This window comes from Pipistrellus kuhlii, unplaced genomic scaffold, assembly GCF_014108245.1.
Source record: "Pipistrellus kuhlii isolate mPipKuh1 unplaced genomic scaffold, mPipKuh1.p scaffold_m20_p_2, whole genome shotgun sequence".
NCBI lineage: Eukaryota > Metazoa > Chordata > Mammalia > Chiroptera > Vespertilionidae > Pipistrellus > Pipistrellus kuhlii.
This window is the reverse complement of record NW_023425515.1, coordinates 161,640,520-161,666,999: the sequence shown is the minus strand read 5'-3', so window position 1 is coordinate 161,666,999 and position 26,480 is coordinate 161,640,520. Positions and strand designations below refer to the sequence as shown.

Below are 26,480 nucleotides of genomic sequence, written 5' to 3'. Positions count from 1 at the left end.
CTGTCCTGGTTTAACCAAGATCACATAATTATGATTGAATAAATGGAACAGGCTCAGCTCAGGAAACTATAAGTGTTATTCCACTTCTGTTATAATGGTTGAATTTGCTCCCTTTCATGCCTCCCCAGTTGTACTAGTTTCTGAGGGCTGCTGTAACCGACTACCCTAAATTAGGTGGCTTAAAACAACAGAAACACATTTATTCTCTCACTGTTATGGAGGCTAGACATCCAACAGTGGCAGCAGAGTAGAATCCGTCTTTGCCTCTTCCTCGTTCCTGGTGGTGGTGGTCAATCCTTTGGAGTTCTTTAACCTACAGCCCCTAAACTCCAGTCTCTGCCTCTGTAGGCACATAGCATTATACCTGTGTCTCTGTCTTCACGTGATGTTTTGAATGATTGACTATCAACCTGTGCTTTATAAATCAGGTTTTTTGTTTTTGTTTTTGTTTTTTTAATGCTTTATGTATATAGCGGCCACTATGTGCAAAGCTCTACACTAGATGCTGTCTGTGTGCTTTCTCATTTAATTGTACCACATATCCTGGGAGTTAGGTCTCTCTACCCCACAGATAAGGAAACCAAACTTCAGAGAAGTCACGTGACTTGCTCAGGTCTGCGCAGCTGGGTTGGGCATTAGATTTGTCTGATTTCAAAGCCAGATCACTGACTACACTCTGCTGCCTTTTCCTTCATCTCATTGCTGTCCAGCCTCTGAATCTAGGCTGTCTCAGGTGTATTTAGGCCAAGCCCCTGAAATGGGTTGGGTTTATGATTTTGCCACAGTGTTAAATAGACAGCACCCCTGGTTGTGGGATGGGGAATAGAGGGTACGTGCAGAGGGGGCAGTATGGAAATGGCAGTAGGTTGGAGAGACCCAAGGGGAGGGGTCTTACCTCAGGGGACAGAATTGGGAGGGCCTCTCACTAGACCTTGAGAATGAAGAGGTGGACTTTTCTCTAGGGTTAGATAAGGGAATGCTCTGGGCATGGGTGGGATCACTGTGCACTGAAGGCTTTCCCCTGTAATCTGGGCCCATAGGTCAGGGAAGAGGCCCTATAGAAGTGGGTCCCATTGCTGACCTAACTTTGCATTGACCTCTGTGCTGTTTCATCATCTCTAGAATGAGATGCTTGGGCTCTAAGTTCTCTGAAGTCACTATTCTTGGTTTCCAGCTTCTACAGAATCAGTTTCCATTTCATAACTATTTTAAGGTGTTTATTACATTGCCAAGAAAAGAGAAAATTTTCTCTATGCCAAGGAACAGATATTTTTTATGTTACCTTTTTTTTTTTTTTTTTTTTCTTGAACATAACTCTGCTTTGCTTCTTCCATGTCTGTCTTTTCATTCTGGTGAGTAACCCACACAAGTTTTCTCAGTGGCAACAAAGCACTCCCAAGCATGGTCCTTCCTTTTCTTAACAACAAAGTTAAGGATTTGCTCAGAAAGTTAAAACCATGTGGACAGTGTTGTCTGACTCCTAACCTGGTGAGTCTGTTATGAGTTCTCACTGTGACCTGTCCAAACACGGAGGTTAGGGAGAGAAGGGTGCACAGGTCCAGCTTGTCTGGCTTGGGGCAGGGCTGCAGCCTCCTTGCCACTGTGAGCCCGGTGGTTTTATTTCTCTCTTCAGCTTGGGAAACCTGTACAGGCCCAAGCAGATGTTTCCAGCAGACTCTTCCTTCCATGGACATTGAACATTTTGAGTGGAAAGATGTCCCCTGTTGTTGAGCAGTTGAGGTGTGCTTGCACCTGGGGAGTGGCTGAGAGTCAGAGGATTACAGAGTTTTGAATGTTTCATTTTTCAAGGTCACAGCAGCACAGAAGGGTTGGCTTGGGAAAAAGAATGTTCCTCTTGCCAAGAATCCATGTCCCAGCTGACTCCTATGTTGATGAATCTGGCTGCCAGAGAACCACAGAGTCCCTCCCCGGTGACTGGAGTTATTGATAACTTGTTTTCATATTTCAACAGCAAATTTAATCTATAATTTATGGTACATGTCCCCATGCCCACCTTTCATGAGCCTTCTCTGCATCTTGTTCCCTAAGGAACTAGGGGGCAGGATTTGGATTTTCCCTTCAGGTACTTCTTACTCTACCCAAACCACTATCAGTGCTATCAGATGTGTCAGCAGCAGGAAGATGAGTACTGCCTCTCAGATTTTACATGACGGGACTTACGGTACCTACCAAATGACAAGCAATATGCCAGGGACTACTGGAAGTAACATAGCAAAGTGGAAATTGCATAAACTTCACACCTGCTTTGAATGCATGACTTGGACTCTCACCTTCCCTCTCTGAACCTTAGTCAATACATCTGTGAAATGAGGGTAACAACAATTACTTCCCAAGTTATTATGAGTATTGCATGCGAAGCACCTAGCATTACCATAGAGAGAGTAGGGAGCTCAATAAATTGTAACTTTGTCTCTCTCTCTTTTATATATATCATCTCATTCTCTCTCGTCAATCTGAAAGTTTTTTAGTTTCTCACTTTATAGATAAGAAAACTCAGTCTTTCTATTTATCCACTGTATAACAAATATTAAGCAGAACTTTTGGCACAAAATAAGCCCTCAACAAATATTCCATTAGTAAATGGGTGGAAGAATGAATGAATGAATGAATGAATGAATGAGGCAATCATACAGGGGTTAAGAATCTTATCTAAATTTTCACAGCTAGTATTCCCCATGAGTTAAGACATAAGGCAGGCATTACAGAAAATTTCATACAAGGAGACAAAATAAGAACCCAGAAATGGAAACAGAAAGGCATAATATAACTCATCCTTTTTTATGATTGAGAACACTATGTTTCACAATTCTAAAGATGTGTTTTAAACATACAAAATCTGAACATGATTTTAAAAGCAGACAATAGAACCCCAAACTCAAGTCCCCAAACTCCATAAGATAAGATACTGGTCTTACTAAGGCCCCAGCTGCCCAGGGTTGGCCAGGAAGGATGGGGTGCACCTCTGCAGGAATGCTGCCCAGCACTCAGGGAGGGGGAAGACACTGCCCACAGAAATACCTGGCTGCTGGGCATCCATCCTGGACAGTGTCTTATGACCTCCTGAAAGGAAAAATAACAGTCTTTAACAGAAGATGAGAGTGGAAAAGATAACTGATAGTTTCTACTGTGTGTGAGGCATTGTGCACTTTACCGTCATGGTCTTTAGACTCCTTGAGAACCTAATGAAACTCTACTTGACAGATGAAAGACCCAAGGGGCACAGATTTGCCCAAGTACCTTGGCAATAGAGTAGTAACTGAACCCAATTGTAAGTTCAAAGCCTCTGCACTTTCCACTTTTCATATTGCCTTGCATCCTTTTCTGGGCCATGCTGCCTCTCCAGAATGGACCATAGAGCCATGAGCAGATCTCAGTGATCAGAGACCCTCTGTCAGCCCAGCAAAGTGGTCGGGTGCATTAGCTTGGTGGAGGTGGGGGCCTGGCCAGTTAACTACTGGGCCTTCCACCACAGCATAGGATGAAAATATCAATGCATTCCAGTGTGCTTTCTGAAATAATGTCTACCAGAATCTCACCTGAACCAATCAAGGTGGTCTGGACATTCCCAAAGAACCTGAATATGGCCCTTTGAGGATGAATGCTCCACCAGCTCCCTATCATTATTAGTAGGGCAAGAGTCAAACTCAGAGGGAACCAGAATCAGGGTAGAGAAGTCCAGGGTTGGGTCTCTGTAGTCAAATAGCCTGTGTTTGAATCCTGGCTCCACATTTACTTCTGTGTGACCTTGGGCAAGTTGCCTAACATCCCTATGTTTTGCCTGTGGTTCTTCAACTTCCAAATGAGATTCACATTAATAGTACTTACCATCCAGGATGGTTTTGAGGATTAAATGAGAAATGTCTATAAAGCCTAGCATGAGACTAGCACTCCACGGGGGTTCCTGCTATTATTTCTATCATTATTCCTCCAAGTAAGTAATAGCAGGGTTAAAACAGGGAGGGGGCTAACACTCTTCACAGAGATACCTCTGACTGGAGTTCTCTGATCCTCCTTCATTATGGCTCAGAGGATATAACAAGTGATTCCCAACAGGTTCCGACTCTCTAGTCACCTACAGTGGGTATAAGACTATAGGAATCTGCTTGAGCAGTTGGAAACCTCAGAGTGCTTGAGAAATTCAAAGTCTCTGGAATAAGGAGAACATGCTTTAAGAAACCCCAGATAATGTAGTCCAAATCATCAGTATTCACAGACTCATCCCCTACTCAAGCTAGGGGTGCTTAGAATAATAGATGTTGGACTTTCCCATAAGATCCAGTTCTCATATTTTTAGAAGGAGAATCAAACCTCTGAGGAAAAGGAGAGCAGTGCAGTAATTAATATCCACAGCCAATTCATTGGCTTGTTGCTTTAGGAGACCCTGTATAAGGCCTATCCACATAGCCCTCCATACCCAGGCTTCGGATCATGAAGCCAAGGTTCAAGTCTTCTCCATATGCTGTTAACAACTTCTATCTCCTCTGTAAGTCTTAGTTTCCTCATCATAAAAGTAGAGAGAATAGTACAAACCTCATGAGGTGTTTTAAAAAGATTAAAGGAGCTAATATGTAAGGCAACCAGTCCAGTTTCTATCATGGAAATCAGGAATGGTTAGTTCCATTTTCATTCACTTTCTCTGATTTGGCACTGAATTTGTGGCATAGATAGGAGACAGACAGTCTTAAGAAAATCAGAGTTGTTTATGGCTTGCTGGGTACTTCTAAGATGATTTAACTCTGAATGAGCATTCTCTTTCATGCCTCTGACCTAGAACACAAAGTTCAGCGTTATCAAGTAAAAGCCTAAGAGTGAATTACAATGGGGGGATGTACTCTGGCTCTGTGAAAACCTATAAAAGGCAGACATCTGAGCCATGGGTGCTGGAGCTGAACAGAGATAACCAGAGGGTTAGCAAGTGGTCTGAAGGAAGGTTGGTTGCCCTGAAGCCTCCCAAGTAATGTTGAAATCACCAGAAGACTAAGATGAGGCAGCGATCACTCTAACTGAGTAAGGGATTGGAGAGTCAATGATTTCTAGCCAACAGCAAGGTAAAGAGGAAGTCTAGCTTTGTAGGATGAGGTGGAATCATCCTGTTTCTGGGAGGACCATAGACTGTCAGTGAGGTTACTGATACTATGATATTATTATTGGTATTAGTGTATGCCAACCATGGGTGACTGTCAACCTGACTTTTTCTGCTATGTGCATTTTTCTATAATAATTTCCATTTTGTTCTCTCTTGATATTCAGATAAACATTTTGGAAATGTCAACCTGTCTAGTGGTGCTAAGTGAAAACTACAAAAAGGACTTTGATTGGTTTGGGGCCCAGGTTGTGGAAGCCAGACATAGTGGGGATGGAGAAACTTGTACACTCACAAGTGGAAGGTGAGACACAGAGGGACAAAATAAAGTTGTTGGGACACCCATTACTCCTCAACTTTGTGGGCTTTTCTGTGTTCTAGGGTCTATGTTTCAAACACACACTCATTCAACACCTATTTGCTTAGAGTCTCCCATGTGCCAGGCAAGGTGCCAGGATATGACAGTGAGAAAATCAGATGGGCTCTTTTTTTCCAGTGGAATTTTATATCTAGAACCAAAGACAGTCAATAATCAACTAAACTTATATTACATACTATGATAAACTCCATGAAGAGTAATGTAAGGAGCTGTAGAAATATGTGCCGGGGACCTGACCTAGCCTATAGAGGGAAATGGTAGGAGGAAGACAGGGAGGACTATCCTGAGAAAGTGGCATTTCATGTGAGAAAAATAACAGAATAAGTTGATTTTATAAGAGAAAAGCCAAGTGACTGGAATAGCTGGAATGACTATAATGACCAGTTGCTATGATGTGCACTGTGGCTGGCCAACTGGCTTGATGGGGGCAGGGCCAGCCTGCCAACCTCCCTCTCCCTCCCTCCCCCCACCAACCCATCCCTGATCATCACCCCCCCACACTCCGATTAGGGATGGGGCTGACCTTACACATCCCTCCCCCCTGGCCAGTCAGTCCCAATCGGCCACAATTGGGGCAGGACGGCCAGACCCCTCCCATGCACGAATTCATGCACCAGGCCTCTAGTTTTATATAATGCACAAAGGTTTTTATTTTTTTCTGAGAAAATACTCAACAAAATCAGTTTGAAATAATGACTTGTGTTTGTAGTTCCAAACACAATATCTTGGAAGTGTTTGCTGCAAGTTTAGACAAGGCCAGTAGCCTCAGAGGCTCTTGAACATGTAAGATCTGAAAGTGACTATGATCTGTGCCCACAGGCTCTTGTTTAAAGCATTCTGGGGTGTTTGTTGCATAATTATCAGTGTTGTTCAGCTCTTGATGTTCAATTTGACTTAATAAACATTTATTGGGCATCCTGCTCTTTTCATAGGTATAAGAACTCTCCTAATAATAACTATAATAATCATGATAACAACAATAATAGAAACTATCTTTAATTGAGAGCTCACCATGTGCTAGTTACTGTGCTAAGCAAGCATTTTACATGGATTATTTCACTTAATCCTCAGAACAACCCTATAAAGTCATATGTATTAAGATTCCCATAAAGAAAGTGAGTCTTGGAGAGATTAAGAGACTTGTCTGTGACCACAAACTTAGTAAAGATAGGTCTTGCTCATTGGGCCAGGATTTGGATCCAGGGCCTGACATTACAATACACTATCTTCATTTCACATTAGTATGTCATGTTTGAGATGAAGAAATTGTACTTCAGAATCATTTCAGGGCCTGTGTATTTTCCCTGAAAATAATAATATCTATGCTTTGTCAAGCATTTCCTATATGACTAGCATGTTTCTTAAAACCTTCTAACTCAGAGGTGCTCAACAGAGTGGATTATTTTTTAAGCTCAAGTGGACCTGATACTCAAGGAGAGTCAAAACTTTCTGCCCTGATTCTTACACCACCTTCAGAAGATATGTTACAATATTCCCATTTTACAGGTAAGAAAACTGAGACTCAAGGAGGTGAACTGTCTTGCCTGAAGTCACAGCAAAGATGAGACAAAGTCAGGATTGAAGCCCTGGTCTGAGTCCAAAGCCCCCATTACTTTAGGCCTCCAAGCTGTCACATGCATGACCAGCTGGCACTCCCTCTAACTCCAGGTGATGTGCACTGGCCTCTGAGCCTGTATTCAACATACAACTTCTCCCTTTCCTGCCTTCTTCCTCTCCGCTGCTCCTTTCTCCCCCCTGTCCAAAGCCCCACAACCAGACTTAGCCAGACTTCATAATCAGGGGACCACATGGGTTGATGCCTTAGCTTTGAGTTGATAGCATGCAGCTCAGGGTAATTCCCACTATGGACCTCCCAACAGTTCCAGATCCTCCTAACCAGGTATCAGCATGTCTTCCTTAAACTCACCCAAGAAGACAGTGGTTCTGAGATTATTGCATAACAAGTTACTTTTTGGGGCAAAATTCTTTAAAATAAATTTAAAAAATTAAAAGCAAATACTTGAAAAGTCAAATTAAATATCACAGGGGGAAAAAAGAAACAAAATCATGAAAAAATGTGGTCAATCATTAGCAGGGAGGTTGAAAAGACACGCTCCAATTGCTTTAAAAATGCACAGAACCCAGGTCTCCTTAAAATAGTTTTGCAAAGTACATTGAGAATTCCGTGCAGTAATATGAAACACAAGTCTCCTCTGTGCCACTGAACATGCTTCAGCTGGCTGAACTGAAGGAGCTTGACATTAACCCAAGGCTCTACAAAACAAAACAGAAAAGCACAATGGAGTTGCAGTTGCAAAGCTGCCCCAGATGTGTACATTTTCTGCTCCATTAAAATAACTTGGATGAGAGGCAAAGCACATTTGGTCCACAGAAAGAGGGAGTTAGGGGAGGGCCAGGGAGAGCTTCACTGTAGTCCTCCCACTCCCCAGTTTTGCCTCCCCTCTAAACCTTCCTTCACATGGCTTCTAGTCTGTCTAAATGCAAGTATGGGATATGAGGATGATCTGGCTTTGACATCTGTCACCCCATTGTTGCCAGGGTTGATTTGCCTGATCTGGCTGGCTAGGCGAGCTTCCCTTTCCTCCCTCACCCATTTACATCTCTCCTGAAGCTGTGCACTCCGTGGAAGTGGGTGACCTTCCCCCCAGAGGAGAGGACCACACCGATCTTCAGTCAAGGGTATATGAGTAGTTGCACTTCCCTGCTAGAACCTCCAAACAAGCTCTCAAATATGACCCCAAACCTTCCAGGACTTCGCAGAGCCAAACTGCTTTGCCATAAGTTTTAGTTTTCTTAACTCTGTCATGGAGTTGAGACATATTTCAAGGGTTCAGTGTAAAATTAATTGAGATCGTATATACTTGGTGCCTGGCATGCCAGGTTTATATTATAGTATGCTTTGGAGGAAAAGTAGTTACCATAGTTATCATCACTGAATCCAGGTCATATGAGGAGAGATAGATGAAGGGGGTGAAAATGTCTGGGCTGAAAACAGACAAGATCTTAAGGAGAGAGCCTGGCCAAGGGCACGTACGTCTGTTGCAGGTTCAATCCCTGCCCCAGTCAGGATGTGAGCAGGGGGCAACCAATTGATGTGTCTCTCTCACGTTAATGTTCCTCTCTCTCTCACTCTCCTCCCCCCCCCGGCCCCGTCTCTTAGAGAATGGAAGGGACAGGGGGGGGGGGGGAGTGAGAGAGAGAGGAACATTAACGTGAGAGAGACACATCAATTGGTTGCCCCCTGCTCACATCCTGACTGGACAGATATATATATATATCTCCAAGAAAAATATATCCTCACTTGTCTGGTAAAGATTAAAAAAAAAAGATCCTAAGGAGAGAGGATCCCAAGTTTTCCCATATCTGAAGGGCTGACATGAAACTGTTGGTGGTGAAACTAGTCTGGCAGCTACAAGATGTAAGATTCCACCTTAGTGTAAGTAAGAAAGGCCCTTCTAACAGTCTATCAGTAGTTTCCCAAAGTTAAGGGGTGGCAGTCAACTTCCAGACATTAGAACTCTATCAGAGGAACCTGGATGACCATTTGGCAGGGGTACTAAAGAGAAGATTCAATTACAATTTGGTTGCAATTGACATTTTTAACCACCTCTGAAATCTGTTCTTTTGAACTGTCTTTACTTGCCAATCATAAATCACCAATGTCTTGAGTTTCTGGTACGTGTAAGGCCTGGGGCTGTGGGCTCCAGATCAAAGAGGTACTCTGATGGTTTTCTCTAAGGCAGAGGAAGCACTTAGTAGGCTCTCCTTGAACCTATGTTATGGTAAAAGGCTGGCTGTGAGAGTCACCCAGGAAGCAGAAACTCTTGGTTGCTCTGAGGCTGCCCAAGGGTGTTTCTTGGAGTGTCCTGTACCTGTCGGTCCTCCTCTAGAATCCATTCTACACACCTACATGCAAAACATTTGAGTCTATGTTTACTCTGTTGGCATTCATTTCATTGTTTGTTCTTTTCTTCCTGGGTTCTTGGGAAATGGAACTGCCTCCTTGTGAGAATTATTTACACTGACTCGGGTGGGGAATTTGTTTGAACTTGAGGGTGCAGTGGTATTTATTACGTTCATGAATGTGCCTGTGTTACAAGGAGTGGAATCAGGGTTCTGTCCTGTGGTCGCTGGGAGTGGGAAAGACAGAGCTGGGATTACACTCCAACTCTGAAATGGACAGAGTTTCAAAAGAAACCATGCAAAAGACTTCCTATCTGTGTTCTTTGTGTCTTTATTTAATGTATTCATTCTTTAAGCATTTACTTCCCAGCCATGTGGGAGGAACCTGGGATGTGGAAATTACTCAGCCTTTCTGTCACCTCTCAAATAACTCGTTCTAATGCAGGAAAATAAAAGGTTCTGGGACAGGATAGTAGAAAAAGACTGCCTGTGCTTGAGGAGAGGCAGTGGTTAAAAAAGGCTTCACAGTGAAGATGGCACTTGAGGTGATCTGCAGGGGACGCTAAGGTGACCGTGCACTCCAGAAGGAAATACTTCCCAGGATGTGGGCAGAGCAAGCACAAAGGCTTGGGACCTCATAAAACATGCTAGCTTGGGAAATATCCAATAGTTTAAGGTGTCTGGGATACACTGTGTCCAGGAAGGTGGTAGGAGATGAGACTGGTAATATATTTAGGGGTCACCCTCATTTAGATGGGATAGGCGGTTGGGCATGGTGCTACTTGAAATTACTTTGCAAACATAGTTTAGAGCTCCATGGACCTTCATTAAATTTTGCCAATTCTGCATGATCCATCTCATGAATTGTCAGAAATCCTGCTATACATTATTTTCCCTTGATAACCATAGGAGTGTATTATTAAAATAAAAACTCACTTAAGATCAGTCCAAAGAAATACTAATTACGAATATAAACCTGATGGAACAATAGAGTGGCCCTCTTCTTACCACAAGTGTGTGGGGCCACATAGGGCCAACATCTGCATCAGGACAACTTGTGAGCATGTCTGACTGGCACCACATACACACCAGGGCTTAGTTAAAGGAGCTTGGCCTGTACATTTGGATCTGGGAGGTGTGTGTTGATGGGGTTCATCTGTATAATGTATTTCCTAAATCACAGTAAGATAGTTTGGGGATTTGGTTTTTCTACTTCATCGTCCGTATATTTGATCTTAAAGGTGAGCACAGTGCTTTTAAAAGAGTAATGTTTAATGTTTTCTGATTATAAAGTCATATCTGCTTACTCTGGAAAATAAATACAAATGTACAAGTATAAAACACAAAAGAAAGTAAAGCCACCCACCACTATTAAGAAACAATGTTTTGGTGCATTTATTTTTATAGGTTGAGTTTATTAAGATGAATTAAAAATATATATATATATATATATATATATATATATATATATATATATATATATATCATAAACTTGACCAGATTATAAGAGTTTTGAGGACAAGAAAGGTGTATTATTCATATAGTGACCTAATTTTGGCAAGTTCTGATAGATACAATGTCTAACTTGAGTTCTATTTATTATTATTCACCCAAAATTCAGTGAGTCCCTACCAAGTGCCAGCTCTGAGCTGGGCACTATTTACTTCTGAGAGATAAGTAGCCATATGTGATACAAAATCCACCCTCACAGAGGCGGGAGTGAGAGGGTACTGACCCTCTTTGATATGAGATGGGGTTTTTATGAATGTGGAGCCCAGTCACCCTCTTCCAGCTGGTGTCCATGGCCTGACTGGGAAGACCAAAACCCTCCAGGATCTCTTAGGCCTGTGATAATAGGGACAGACCAAAGACTGCTATTCCAGAGTCCCATTCCTGAACTTTTCAAGGTGCTCCCAAAATGCCAGCCAGCCCTGGTCTTGCTTTCCTAAGAACACCCCTGCATTTCCCACTTCATTCCAACTGGTCCTGCCCAGTTCAGAGAAGGGTGCTCTGATGGAAGGAGACTACAGAGGCACCCGGCAGCCCTGGCTGAGAGCAGCCCACAAGAAACCTTTGCCTACACCAGCCAGCTGGTCTAACTGGAAATCCCAGATAAGCCCCAGTACTGGTCAGAACTAGTTTGACAGCTCTGGGGGAACTTTTCTGGGGGACTGACCCTCCCCACAGCAGGAGTTGGCAGTTTTGCACAAAAAAAAAAAGGGAACTTTTTTTGAGAGGAGTGTCTAGAATTATTTGAAACACTAAAATTCTGCTCCATTGCAAGTGCAAGTTTACAGTTAGGGATCCAAACAAGATTGCCCGCGCCCCCCACCTTCTCCCCCGCGCGTGCCACATTCATTCTCTCGCAGTCTCGCCTCCCCTTTGCAATGCCGGTTTTTGTTGTAATGCAGTTTGTTTTGCGGTGCGATTGTTGAAGCCACATAATCTTTCCCAAACGCGACTTTTAGTTAACGCATTATTTTCTGCAATGCTATTATTATTATTATCGTCATCATTATTGCAATTCAATCTCTGCCCTTTCCCCTCCCTCCTGGAGACGCACTCCGGCTGTGATTGCTCGGGTCTGACTTCGCGAGTGGCAGCGCGCTTCCAAACCCCCTCGTCAGCCCCCCGCCCCCCTTTCCCCTCCCTCTCTTTTCCGCGCCCAGGCCAGAGCAGCCGATTGGCAGAGCGCAGCTTTCAGGAACAATAACAGTGGGGGGACCCCCGGCCCGGGGAGCCGCCCCCCGCCCCCGGCCCGGCCGCGCGGCTCGCGCCCCCGCCGCCGGGTCCCCACCTCCGCGCCGCCGGGCCCGCCCCGCGCCCACCATGTACGCCTTTGTGCGGTTCCTGGAGGACAACGTCTGCTACGCGCTGCCCGTGTCGTGCGTGCGCGACTTCAGCCCCCGCTCGCGTCTGGATTTTGACAACCAGAAGGTGTACGCGGTGTACCGGGGCCCCGAGGAGCTGGGCACCGGGCCCGAGAGCCCCCCGCGCGCCTCTCGCGACTGGGGTGCGCTGCTGCTGCACAAGGCCCAGATCCTGGCGCTGGCAGGTGAGCGAACGGGCTGGGGGGTAGTAGATGGGGGAGGGGGGTGGGAAACGGTGGGACCCGGGCGGGGCCGGGACAGGGAGCTGGATGGAGACCGGAGGTTGGGGTGAGCCGCTGCTCGCTCAAGCCTCCTCTTCCTGATCCTTAGGCTTTCCTTTGGGGGCAACAGGGTGTCTCTAAAAGGCCAGACCAGTTAAAAATACCGGATGGTCCCCTTTGTCTTCCCCTTCTCCCCGACACTCCCGCGCTGTCAGTCTGTCTTCATCTCTCTGTGTCTGTCCTCCTTTCTGTTTCTATTCTGCTGGCTCTTCACTTTCCCTTTCTCTCCCTGCCAGTGCCAGTCTGTGCGTTCCTTTCTGTCTCTCACCTCTTTACCTCTCACCCAGTTCCTTCTCTCTGCTCCCCCGTCTCTAAGTTTTCTAGCTCTCTGTCTCCCTCCCCGTTAAGGCCCTTGCTACCATCTAGGAATGAGGAAGCAAGGTGGATGTTGTCAGACTCTTCCAGATGGGAGTCCCTCTTCCCCCGAGGGAAGCTATGACACCCTTGTCCAGTCCGGGCCATCACTGGACGGGATGAGGAGGCCTTGATCACTGGGCACCCCTCTCCTGGGCCTCTTGCTTGCCAGGTGGTGGAGGTAAGAAGATAGTGACTCTCAGCATCCCTCAGCCTCCACACCCCCTTTGAATCTCCTGGAAGGCTCCCTGATGAGAGCCCAGGGCCAGGAAAGCATTTCTAGGTCAGGATACGATGTGGGCCTCCCATTCCTACTTCCCCAGGATCCTGCAACACAGACAAGGCAGGTGCCTTTCTTTCCATTCGACAGATGAAGATACTGAGACTCAGTAGGGATAGCACCAGAAACTGCCACTTCAACCTCCCACCCCAAGTTCGTTCTGCCACGCTCAGCACCTTTCCCTTTGTGAAGAGAAGTAAGTGGACGCTCTTCCCCAGCGAGCTGTTAGAGGCTTGCGCATAGAAGTGAGAGGAGAAGGGAAGTATCACTTCTGTTTTGGGGCCCAGCCTCTTAGCTGTTGCTGGTAAGGAGTGTGCACCTTTGAGCGGGCAGAGAACGTTAGCCACCCTCCGCTTGGAAGGGAAAACCAGAAGTTAGGAACTAACTGAAGATATTGAGATATTGCTAGTATTTTGTAGGTTTGAGACCTTTCCTATATTTTCCAACTTTCTTTGCCTTCTCTCATTTAGCCTAACGGAGGAATCCAGTGTACATCGTATTTACATTTGGCAGACAAGGAAACAGAGAAGTGACTTGCCCAGGGTTCCAAGGCCAATTAGCAGGAGATCCTAGCTCTGGCTCCTGAGTTGTTCCCTTCCCACCAGCTCCTGTTGCCTCTGGGAAGGAGGCTTGCAGGCCTTGAGGAGGGGAGCAAAACCGGAAACTAATTGGTCAGGGCCCTTTTGGCAGACTGTATGCTCACCACCTCCAGGACAAATCTGGGACACAGGGGTGTAGATCCACTCAACACCTGGGGATACCTGAGGCCAGAAAAGCAGAGTGAGGGGAAGTGTGTAGAAAAGGGAAACCTTTGTGGCTGATTAACTTTTATTTTGTCTGTTTACTTGCTTTTAATTACCTGAGGGAAGGGATTAGGAGCTAATTCCCCAAGAGTGTAGACCTGAGGAAGTTGTAACTAGGTTGTAACCTTAGCTTGCCTTTGGCTGAAAGCAAAGAAAGCTTGCTTCTCGGTGGCTGCCTTAGACTCCTAGGTCTGGGGACGGGAAGTGATGTGGGTTAGGGGTCAGGAGTATGTGTGAGCGTTAATAAGTTAAGAGCTGCTTTCCTCGGTTAGTGTGTTCATTCATCCATTTATTCATTCAGCAAACACTAACCCTGCGCTTGGCTCTTCAGGCACCGCTCAGAGGCAGCTTAGGCCACTGAGTCTGATTTTAAAAATCAATGGAAGCCTGCATAAGTAAGACACGTGTACCGTTGTTATTGGTCTGAGGAGCATACATCATGAATTTATAGGCAATTCATCCTCTAAGTTGGAATGCTGATAAATATCTGGGGTTATTAAAAAATATCTAGGCAACACCTGGAAATTGGCAGAATATATCCAGAGGAGAGGCAGGGCTCCAGTTTGAGCAAAGTGAGTTGCAAAGCACTTTCCTGACTCTCTTCAGATTTTTTTTTTCTTGGGAGGAGAAAAGAAGAAAGAAACCAACAACTTGAGGTTGGCGGACCACATTTTGAATTCCAATCAGCTGGTTAATTTTTAAATTGGAGCCCACTGTCCTGGCTGCAGACCCAAGGGGAGTGCCAGGTGGGTTTGGGAAGTCATTTATGCAGGAAAAGCTCTCTTGTGTGCCTTGAAACCCAAAATTGACTTGAGTGTGGTGGCTCTTGAGAGCTGTTTGCAGTGACATCATCTTAAAGAGCTTGCCTTCTGCATCTCCCAGATGTAAGTACCACCGTGTTGTGGCGCCAAATGTGAGAGGGTGAGCCCTCGGGATTGGGGGGTATGAATGGGGAAACAGAACCACCTTATGTTTGTGAATCAGCTATGAGTGACTGAACCCTGTCTGGCACTGCAGCATGGTTTCAGAGGCAGTTTGGGGGCCAATGTATGGATTTTGGTGAGAAGTGTGTTACTGAATATTGGCCTAGGCCAACCCAGAGCCACCTGCAAGTGTACCTCTTCCTCCAGGAAATGTCAAAGCCAATGCCATGGAGCTCTGCATCCCCCCCTTCGTGATCTTTTTCACTGTGGTTTTAGTGTGTGTCAGACCCTAGGGCCTCGCCCTTTTCTTGCCAAACTGATTTCAGTTCAAGGGGGAAAAAACAAATCTATCCTTTCTGACAGTCTTGCCATGTATGTGCCTGCGCATTATCTGAGGATTCTTCCTGTGACTCTGATGGCAGAGATCACTCTTATTATTTCCATTTTATAGATGAAGCTCAGAGACCTGCCTTCAGTGTGCAGTTAATCAGTGATGAAGCCAGACTTGGAGCCCAGGTCTCCCAGTGCTAGCCCCCCACTTAGCAGTCTTCCTTGTAAAGTAGTTGATGTCCCTGTCAGCCACACAGCAGCTGGAGAAGAGTGAAAGATAGTGGGAGAACTGTTCATGAAGCAGAAAGTTCAAGACAAGTTTTGAGCCAGAGGACAGTTTTGATTTGGTTTTCAAGTCCATTCTGATCTTCTTCTTCTTCTCCTACCAGTCTCCGTCCTGCAGAGCCCACAAGCCTGGCCCTTTCCCCTTCGGTTGTCATTTTCCCAAGGAAATCTCAAAGGAGCTTGCCTTCTCCATGGGGAGTCAATGTAACACAAGACTTGGCTTACCTTTGGACTGTGGTCTTTCCTGACTCACTCTTATTTATCTGCCGAACAGGTTGTGAAAGTGAGAGCTACCCATTTGGAGAGCTTACTGTTATTTAGTTGCAGTCCAGCCTGCTAGTAGGGGCTCATGGTATTGAATTTTGTGGTCTTTACAGGGCCAAAACTGATTTCTCTACACTCAGAATCTTTGTATGTGGGTGTGTGGTTCTTTTTTGTTGTTGTTGTTTATTTGTTTGTTTTTTGTTAACCCTCACCCATGGGATATTTTTTCCCACTGATTCTTAGAGAGAGTGGAAGGGATGAGGAGGGACACATAGAGAGAAACATTGAGGTGAGAGAAACACATCTATTGGTTGCCTCCTGGGCCAGGAATCAAGCCTGAGATCAAGGCACATGCCCTTGACTGGAATCAAACATGGGATCCTTCAGTCTGAGGGCGGACACTCTACTGAGCAACTGGCCAGGCCTAAATCCAGAATCTTAAAATTCTATGCACCTACACTATGTTGTTATTATTTGAGTGTGCTAAATTCCTCTTGAGGTCAAGTGCCTCTTACTCCTTCTGTATGCCAGGCCCAGGGCTGTGATAAGCAGATGCACCAATGCACCAACACTTCTGAGTACTGCGATTAAAAGGACAGAGTGACGGAGGGGAAATCAGCTAACTTTTCCTGCTAACTTTTCCTAACTTTTTCTGTAGGTTTTCTCTCAGGGGCAGAGGAATAAAGAAGGAAGGGCATTACACTCAGAGTGTGTGTAGACTGAGGAACCCAGGTACATGCTACAGAGAGGTGAAGCCAGGCACTGGGGGCGTGCGGAGAAGGGACCAAGTCTCAGTGGGCTTTTCTTCCCAGCTCCACTCCCCCTGCCTGCACTCAGGCTGCACCAGTTTTCACTCATCTAAACCTAGTGCAGCAGCCTTCAGTTGACTGCCCTACCTCCAATCTATTTTCTAAATTGCCGTCAGAATAATCTGAAACACTGACTTGGTCAATTCGCTGTTCCCCTTAGAACCTTCAGCAGCTCCCTGTTGCTTGCAGAGTAAACTTTCAGCTTCTTGGTCGGGCCTTCACGGCACCCAGCCCAGCCCAGCCCCACCTCACTTCTCCAGCTCTACCCACCCTTCCCGCTGCCTCTAGGTCTGCAGTATCTTGTGCCACCTTGAGAACACACCCTCAGGCATTCCTTTGAGCCAACCAGGATGGGTTAATCATTGTAAGACATGGACGGGGCCTCTGCCCACGGAGCTCACCTTCCAGTGGGAAAGGCAGACATGTGATGTGGGTCTGGTGTGCTGAGCTGAGGGCTGTGATGGAGGAGTGGACAAAATGTATTGCGCAGGGGCGTTCCCTGAGCTACCCTCTCCCCTTCTAAGAGGCTCCCTCCTCCTCGGAGCTTTCCTTTTCTTTTTTTGCTTGTTCCTTGCTTATGGACCTTCGCATTTTGAGTCTTGGTTTGGTTAGTGGTGAATGTTGCCAACAGTGTGCAGTTAATCAGTGACGAAGCCAGACTTGGAGCCCAGGTTTCCCAGTCCAGGCCCCCACTTAGCAGTCTCCCTTGTAAAGCAGTGATGTCCCTGTCAGCCACACAGCAGAGTGAGTGGAAGGATGGGAAGAGACACACAGAGAGAAACATTCACTGGAGAAGAGTGAAAGGCAATGGAAGAAGAACTGTTCATGAAGCAGAAAGTTCAAGACAAGTTTTGAGCCAGAGGACAGTTTTACAATAGTTTCTATTGATAGTTTTCAAGCCCACTCTGACCTTCTTCTCCCACTAACCTACTGAGGCCTGCCTGCTTTGTCTCTGTGTCCTCCTTGCCCGGCACCTAGCCCACACCAGTCAGCCTGTGTTGAAATCAGGGATTTTGGGAAGACAGGTGCATTTTTCCTGCTTGGGGCACAGGGACCTCTTTACCAGCAACATGTTTTTCAGGACAGAAACTTGCAGTGAGATTTTGAGGTTTCATTCAACTTAGTTCATCTGGAAAAAGTCAGTATTCTTTATCACTCCCTCCCCTAGAAGAAACCCCACACTTGAGGGAAAATAGCTTCCAAAGCCCTGTTCTTCTTGCTTTGGTAGTTTTAGCTCAGTCAGGGCTCAGGTCCCAGCTTGGCATCGTGGGTCCAAATAGATCGCTTGCTCCAGAAATGCTTTGGAACGTCTACAAAGTTAGCGGGGAAGCAGAGGACGAGCCGATTTCATATGCAGAGATTGTTGCATGTCATCAGTGGGAGACTGCCAACAAAAGGATTTATTTCTTTTTTAAAAAGGCGAGTGAAAACTTTTAATTTAGGTTTTGACATATTCTACTGATGTATGTTGGAGCAAAGATTGGAACTTGCCTGCTGTCATCTGTTGCAGACTCTACTGAAATCTTAACCATTGAAGGTTTGGTCTGATGTGATTTGTCTTGTTCAGAAACCACATACTTATTCCAGTGAGATGGTATGTGTTACTGAGCACTCAGAGCTCTGGTTCACAGGAGGAAAGAGAAAATGCCCCAGGTAAGCTGGGGTCTTGCTCTCTCTTTTTTTGTGCTCTTTTATTACTTAAATCCTTTTTATTTTTAAAGACACACTGGAAAAGTGGAATTCAAATTTAGATCTTTGACTCCAAGATAATTTCCTTTCCCACTGTGCCTTCCTGCTTTGTCTTATAAGCTCCTTAGAGAGAGAAGATGTGTGTACTTTTCATTTTAAAATGCTTATCAAGAAAGCATGCATATTCTGAAGAGGTTTTTTTTCTGGTTCTTTTAAGGTTTGCAGATACTGAGTTATACCAGATGGTCACACTCATACTGGAGGGAAACCTGGGAGGAAGAATAGCCATGGATTTTCACCTTTACGGACTAATTTACTAAACAGTTATTAAGTGCTCTCCAGGTTCCAGGCTCAGTGCTCAGAGTTCCCACATTCTCTGTCTACATCCTTGTGGGATGAGGCTTCTTGTAATCCCTGAGAGGGAAGCTATTCAAATACTGTTTAGTGGGTGCTATAGGTACCAGGCAGTGGGCTAAGTCTTTCCACATGGCAAGGCTTGTGGAGAAGTGTGAGCCTGCTCAGTCAAAAAGGATGGTACCTAAACCAAGGTGGCTCTGATATAGTAAAGAAGGTGAACCCATGGTGAAACCGGAATCAGTGAGCAGGAATTCTCCCTAGGATCGTGTCTCATGGAATGGCAGGAGTTTATTGCAAACAAACACAGGCTCCATTTGGGGAGGGCATTCAAATGGGTTGCCCCAGAAGCACTCTGCTCTTCCCCTTATATCTGCTAAAGACCTGCTCTTTGCCTATCTGTGCTGCCCTCTGATTGGTTCCTAGCCTTTTTGCAACATTTTATTTTGCTCTTGCAAGAAAAACATCCTTGATTCAAAACATCCTGTTTTTCTGCAAAAACATTTTGTGGTTTCACCTAGCTCCTTGATTCTTCTTTCTTCCATCCCTTACCCTATCTACCTAATTCTGCTTGAACTCCCTTCAGTGGGACTTGGGAACTGACTGGTAGTGTTTATGTGTGTGCTGATGATGTGGTGATTGGGCTCCCATCCCTCCTTGGTGAGCTCCAGAAGAGTGGTCGATTCGAAGGGGAGGGGATGAGTTTATCTGGGGACATGGTTGAATCTTAGGGACCCACAGGACACCTGGGCAGAAACTCCAGGAGATCACTTGGCAGGTGGGCCGAGGTTCAGCACAGCCCTGTGACACTGGGCTAAAGATCCAATGTGGAGGCTGTTAGCCACGGACAGGCGGGGTCACAGTGGGAGGTGGGAGCAGAGAGAGGAGCATGCTGTCAGAACACAGAACACCAGCTTTTAAGAGCTCAGCAAAGAATATGACTGGGAGGGAGCAGCGAGAGGACCGGTGATAAACAAGGAGAGATGGGTATCCTGAAAATCAAATGGTTCCCAGATCTAGGCTTGCTTTTATTTATTTTAACTACACAGCAACTGCTTTTATTGGGGAGACATAGGATAGAACATCTATATAGCTAAGCAAGAGAATAAATAAATAAATAAATAAATACCATTGCATAGAATGGTATTTTGGGAGTTTTCCATAGTATTTTGGGAGTTTGCCCCAGTGGAGGAAAGATCATTGCTGCTCTTTGGGGTCAAGAAGGCAATTTGGTCCAGAGAATGGAATTCATAGGGATTGGTGGAAGTAGTGTACTAATAGCAGAGAAAGAATGGACAAGCAGTGGGAAGGGAATCCAGCATGAGATGAGCTCCCTGTCACCAGAGGTGGCAAGTAGGTCAGGAATATTCTGGAATAGAATCCTGCCCCATGAGAGAACTTGACTATAGGACGTCTAGGTCACTTGCTTGAGTATCAAGAAGGAAGTGTTAGCCAACATAAGGTAGGCTTTGAAGTCAGATAGTCTGGGTTCAAATCAGGACTTTGCTGCATATAAGCTGTGTCCTTAGGGAAATCACTTCCCTTCTCTGAGGTCCAGGTGCTCATCTGTAACATGCAGGTAGTAATCACCTTGCCCACTATGCTATTTAGCAAGGTAACCTGGAGAAGTGTCTGGCACATAGTAGGTACTCATTAGACAGGGAAATCTGTTAAGGACGACATGGCTAAGAGTTCCTGAGAGAACAGCTTGTCTAGTTGTGGGCAACTAGGAATGATCTTTGTAAAACAGAGTTATCTGGCAGAACAGGCACTTGTAAAGAACAGACAAGTTTAAAATTGAGCTTTTGTGTGTTTCCATTGAAGACTTATCATGTCCCCCCATGTTTTGCCCTCTGTGCCTCTATTCTGGTGCTACTTATTACCATGGCAACAGCCTAGTGAAACACATGATGGTAGCTAGAAAAAGTGATTCCCTACTTGGGGGCCAGTAGGATGAGGTTCCTAGTCTTGTGTATGCACCAGCCCTGTGCCTAGGTCAGTTAGGCGGGAGGTGGGGGGCTGAGAGCAAGGTGGCCTGCTGAAATCTGGTTAGCAGTTCCTTCTTTCCCTTTCTGCATGGCCTCAGCTGGACATTTCTTCTTCAGATGGGCCCACTTGGAGGGATTTGATCATTTGCTCTTACCCTGTCCTGCACAGAAGACAGAGACCTGGAAGTCCCTGTGGCTGGCTAGCGGCCAACAGCTAGAAGGACCTGTTGAGGTTCTAGCCTAGTTCTTATGTCTTGGAAAAGAAAACAGAGAAGAAATGATGGGCCACCCAGAGTTGGAGCCAGGTCTGGAACCATCGTCTCCTGGTTCTTCTGACTAGATACCATCCAGGAAACTTGAAGACTTTGTCTGCCTCAGGTTTTATAAAAACAAGCATCATAGGTCAGAGCTTTGGTCGGCAAGCTGCGGCTCCTGAGCCACATGTGGCTCTTTGGCCCCTTGAGTGTGGCTCTTCCACGGCCTGGGCGAGTCTATTTTGAAGAAGTGGCGTTAGAAGAAGTTTAAGTTTAAAAAATTTGGCTCTCAAAAGAAATTTCAGTCGTTGTACTGTTGATATTTGGCTCTGTTGACTAACGAGTTTGCCGACCAGTGGGTCAGAGAATGCCGTGTGCATGTCTTCTCTGTGGCTTCTTTGTTTTTAATGCAAACATAAGACTTCACAGGATTTTTGAACAGATGAAAAACTTTAAGCTCACAGATAGATATTTTTAAAACAAGACCAAACCTCTATAAAACATTTTATATTTAGCCTTTCAGAATTTCCTCCTAGCTAACACACTCACACCAAATTAACCTCCCAGACATTGGATTCTTTAATTATCCAGCATGATTATATGTAAAATAGGAGTCAGGACCGCACACCTTCCATTTTAACTGCACCCGGCACATTCTCCAGAGCGGTCTTCACTTTTGGAGACAAACTCGCACTGGGTTTCCCGTTCACCTGCCTGTTTTCTAAAAACACTTATCAGCTTATTACTATGTCTCTGCCCCCTCCACCCCAGTTTAGTGGGATATTTCTCCCTCTCAGATTGATAAAAAATACCAAGTTTTTCTACATTTTTGAAGAGCAGCTTTTACCATGTTTTGTGGCTTTGAGTAGAGACTCTATTTGAGGTTTATGTAGAGTTTGGTGGCCTTGGTCAGCCTGTATAGCTCAGGAGTTTGGCATCAAGTCATATTGGTATAGTGCTTATTTCAATCTGGGAATACATCACAGCAATCCCCTAGAATATAGACAAGGTCTTAGGAGAAAGGCGGGCACTTCAGGAGTTATATTGGCACATATGCCTTTACTTCATACTATATAAAATGCCAGTTATATTTATTCAATACATATGCTGAAGAAGTTACGGCAACTTGGTGATTTTTCTCTTGTTGCTATAGGATAATTAGATGATAAGGACAGGGTCTGTTGTGATGCAGATGTGATATGACATTCTGGCTCTGCTAACCAATAGCTTTGTCTTAATAAGCCATCTCACTTTTTTGTTAATCCTCACCTGAGGATATTTTTTTTAGAGAGAGTGGAAGGGAAGGGGAAAGGCTGAGTGAAACACTGATGTGAGAGAGACACATCAATTGATTGCTTCCTGCACGTGCCTTGACTAGGACCAGGGATTGAGCCTGCAACTGAGGTATGCACCCTTGACTGGAATCGAACCAACAACCCTTCTGTCCTCAGGTAAATGCTCTAACCATTGAGCAAACAGCTAGGGTGCCACCTCACTTTTTGCACTTCAGTTTCTTCTTCGATAGAATTATTATGGGGATTCAATATAGTGATGTTAGTAAAAATTTGGCATAGAGCCTTGGCACATAGTAGGTGCATTTTCAATGTTTGTTGAATGGATGAATGTAATTAGCTGACTTCCTAGTAGCCGGAAAGGATAAGGAGATAGTTAATACATAAATCCTTGGTTGTTTTCTTCGCCCTGGAAACAAAAGAATCAGAAAATCAGGACCAGTGAAGATTGTCTCTTCAGAGGCTACCCATTTATTTATGTTCACAGTGAAACATTATTTGGTCTTAAGCTTGGAGCAACTGCGAAGGTTGACTAGAGAGTTTTCCTCACCCTTCTGAGTCAACTGCTAGCTTCTTGTGTGGTTCCTGGAATTCAAAGCCAGAAGCATCCTCCAAACCCACATTAAAATGCTACATGAAGTTACTTGCTGTCTTAGGTGATCCACACCATCACTCACCTTCATTAATGTGACCAGCTAAGAGTTATAGCTTCTTGTCACTCTATGTTCAGTCTCCTCCTAACAGCTCATCCATCTTGCTTGCCACTGCCACATTAATCTTCCTAAAACATCTCTTTCATCATGTCCCAATGTGCTGGGTGCCCTCAGCACTTCCCTTTGCTGTGGGATAAAAGCCAGGCACGTAACCCACAAGGACAGCCTCACAGCTGCTATTAATTGAACACCTATGACAAGACGGGCACCAGGCGTGGTGCTTTACATGCACAATCTTCCAGAAAAACAGTTGATTATCCCCACGTTATGGCTAATGAAACAGAGACTCTGGCAGGTTAAGCAGCTTGCCCGTGTTCCCACAGTCAGTATGTGGCAGAGCCAGAATTCCAAACCAGAACCACCTGGTTCACGAGACGACTATTTTTCTTAGATCCTGGGCTTCTCTCTTCCAATCATTTCTTCACCTTTTATGACGATACTGAATGAGCAGTCATCTCTGTGGACTAGATGTGGATTGAGGCACCACCTTCAACCCAGGATTAGAGTGAGGAAGGCCTGCAGGCTAGAGGATTGCCCCAGGGGAGCCAGTGTCCCTCAGCAAGTCACACCTTGCACTCTGGCTGAGGTTCTTGGAACCTCCTGGTTGTGGAGGACTCGACAAGAGCCTCTAATATCATGCTCAACCCAGAGCAGGGGCTCAGCAAGTGTGCACTGGCAGTGCAAAAAAGGATGGGTGAGGCCAAAACCGGTTTGGCTCAGCGGATAGAGTGTCTGCCTGTGGACTGAAGGGTCCCGGGTTCGATTCTTGTCAAGGGCATGTACCTTGGTTGGGGGCACATTCTCAGTCGGGGGTGTGCAGGAGGCAGCTGGTTGATGTTTCTCTCTCATCGATGTTTCTAACTTTCTATCCCTCTCCCTTCCTCTCTGTAAAAAATCAATAAAATATATTTTTAAAAAAAGAAAAGGATGGGTAAGGTCCCAGGTCTTCCTGAGTCCTAATCCAGTCTACACTTGTCCAGGAGGAGATGGAGGAACATTAGGGTGGAGCCAGGAGTTAGTCTCTGAGGAGCCTCAGGATAACTTTGGCCAGGTATGAGGTAGCCAGGTGATCCACACCATCCGGCTTGTGCTTCTGCTCCTTCCTGGAACTTCCTCCTGTCTCTTCAGACCTTCCTGCGCGGCTCAGCCTACCTTTTCAGAGAACCTAATGTCGTGCTAGGGGTGGTGACTGCTTTCTGGGGACTCCCGAGACCAGACTAGTCTTGTAAGAGAGTAGGAGAAAGGGGTCTTCTGCTTTGAACTTCAGGTTGGGGCATTTGCATGTCCTTCTCTGTGGCCTTCATTCATTCACTCTGCATTTATTCTGGCTCTACCACATTCCAAGCATGTGTTTGGGCAGAATAGAGGTTAGGCTGGGAAGGCCTTGGGACCTGGATCAAATCCTGGCTCTGCACTTTACCATCTGGGTGGCCTAAAGGCCTTCTTTGAATCTCATTTCTTCTTTAAGGGAAACAACAACAACAACAACTGTGGCTCATAATACTTAATGGCAAGGTTGATGTGAGGTGTAGTAACATGTAAAGAGTCTTATGGTGGCATCTGATGGGTAGTAGGCATTTCACCAGTGGTAGCTTGTTTTTAAATTAAAGTATAATTCATGACACATAAAACGCACCGGTTTAAACACTGTACATTTCAGTGGCTCTGAGCCTGTTCACACTGTTCTGTGACCATCAGCACTATTTAATGCAGAACTGCCCGCTGTTCTCCACAGTGGCGCCCACTTCCAGTCCCACAGCAGTGAGCAGGAGTTCCAGTTTCTCCACTTCTCCCAGCACTTGCTATTTTTCTTTCTTTTTTTCATTATAGCCATCCTGGTGAGTGTGAAAGTGGTATCTCATTTCACTTTTGATTTACATTTCCCTAAGGACTGATTATTTTGAGCATCTTTTCATATGATTATAGTTGCAGCCTCTTTTTTATTCTTCTCCCATTAAACATTTTTGTTTGATGAGTCTCTATTGTATGGCCAAGCCTAGGATATGGGCCCTGCCCTGAGGCTACTCACAATCCAGTGGAGAAGGTAGATCTTAAAGCAGATCATTGCAACCTGGTAAGAAAACAGGCTATAGAGAAGATGTACATAGAAAGTCCCCACTTAGTGTCCTTGATGAGTTCTTGGAACTGCTGCAAAACAGGCTATAACGATACCGATTTTACCATAGGCCCAGGGTCGGCAAACTGCAGCTCGTGAGCCAGATGCGGCTCTTTGGCCTCTTGAGTATGGCCTTCCACAAAATTCCACGGCCTGGGCTAGTCAATTTTGAAGAAGTGGCATTAGAAGAAGTTTAAGTTTAAAAACTTGGCTCTCAAAAGGAATTTCCATTGTTGTACTGTTGATACTTGGCTCTGTTGACCAATGAGTTTGCCGACCACTGCCTTTGGCTACCTGAGATAAACAAGAGTTAAGTACTATGGCATCTCATCACCCTTATCTTTTTATGGGTTTTTATCTTGTGTCCCCCAGCTGGATGCTTAGCCTCTGTGTCCCGCAGGGCCATGCTAGTTATCTGCAGTGTAAATGCTCAGCAACTGTTAAGCTCCGACCCAGGAGGAGAAGCTCTGGACCTGGTTATACAGCCTTGGCTCTGACTCTGTTCAGGTGATGGCACTCGCTTTTGTGACCTTGCCCAACGCTGAGCTCTTCTGAATGGGGACCCCGCCAGCCCGCTGCTGCTGGCGCCCCGGGCCTGACCTCTGCACGATGGGTTCCGGGACCTCACCCTCTCCAACCCCGGCTTCCTCATCTGCATTCTGAAAGGGTCGAACGCGATGATTTGTGCACCATTCTCAGTTTAAATGCTAGTTTGTGCTTCTGAATGATCGCTTCTTTCCACATCAACATGATCCTGAGCTACAGAGTTTCAGCCCAGGGACAGCATGGCTTGTCTTCTCCCGTGTGGTGGCTGCATCTCAGAATCTGCCCTTGAACTTGTCAGACTGAAAAGTTGCCCGGAGCTTGGCCCCCACACATTCGGAAATCCTAATGCGTCCCTCTCATCCCTTCCCTTCCCCTCCCTCTTTTCTTCTTCCTCTCTCTCTCTTTGTTGTGTTTTTCCCCCACATGTGAAAACACCATCCATCCCATTTCACAATAACTTCACTGGGAGTACTTTCTTTAGGTTTCACATTTTAGCAGCTTCTTGGCTTAAGAGTCCCGGTAGCTTATTGGAAGGAGGCTGTGACTCTGAGAAAGGCCACATCTCCGGTGGGTTGTTCATGCCTAACTCACTGGGTCTATTTCGTGGGCACCAAGAGGAGAACAGGCTTTGTTTGTGAAGGCGGGGCCCGGCTCCTCCATGTAGGGGAAAGGTTGTTTGCATCTCTGGTCAGGAGGGAGGGGTGAAGAAGGACCACCATTTCTTTTCTTGGGCAGTTCCTTTATACTCTCTTTCTTTCTTAAGTCATTCCTATATGTTTGTTTTTAAATTGTATCTTTGCTCAGAAAACTAAAACAATTCCTAACATGTTGACAATAGCAATTTTAACAAGCCACTCGTTGAGTGCCCATTGTGTGCCAGGCATTGTGCAATGTTATGTGAATTATTTTGCTGTCACCCTCT

General features: G+C 45.5%; 2 protein-coding genes across 6 annotated transcripts in view; both read left to right on the top strand.

Moving 5' to 3' along the window:
- The window catches only part of AGBL4 (AGBL carboxypeptidase 4), a 915,072-nt gene that overhangs the window by 694,786 nt on the left and 193,806 nt on the right, over positions 1 to 26,480 (top strand). The window lies entirely within an intron of this gene.
- Positions 12,048 to 26,480, top strand: part of BEND5 (BEN domain containing 5) — a 49,033-nt gene continuing 34,600 nt past the window's right edge. The window contains exons 1-2 of one of the 4 annotated variants that reach the window (XM_045584581.1): positions 12,354 to 12,462; positions 18,117 to 18,259. Coding sequence is in view for 1 of the 4 variants with exons in the window: in XM_036445876.2 (XP_036301769.1) it covers positions 12,237 to 12,462 (226 nt within the window). In the remaining 3 variants the exon portion in view is untranslated. Of the gene's footprint in view, positions 12,463 to 18,116; positions 18,260 to 26,480 lie in introns of all 4 variants that reach the window. The other 3 variants (XM_036445876.2, XM_036445879.2, XM_045584582.1) reach the window with 3 other exon arrangements.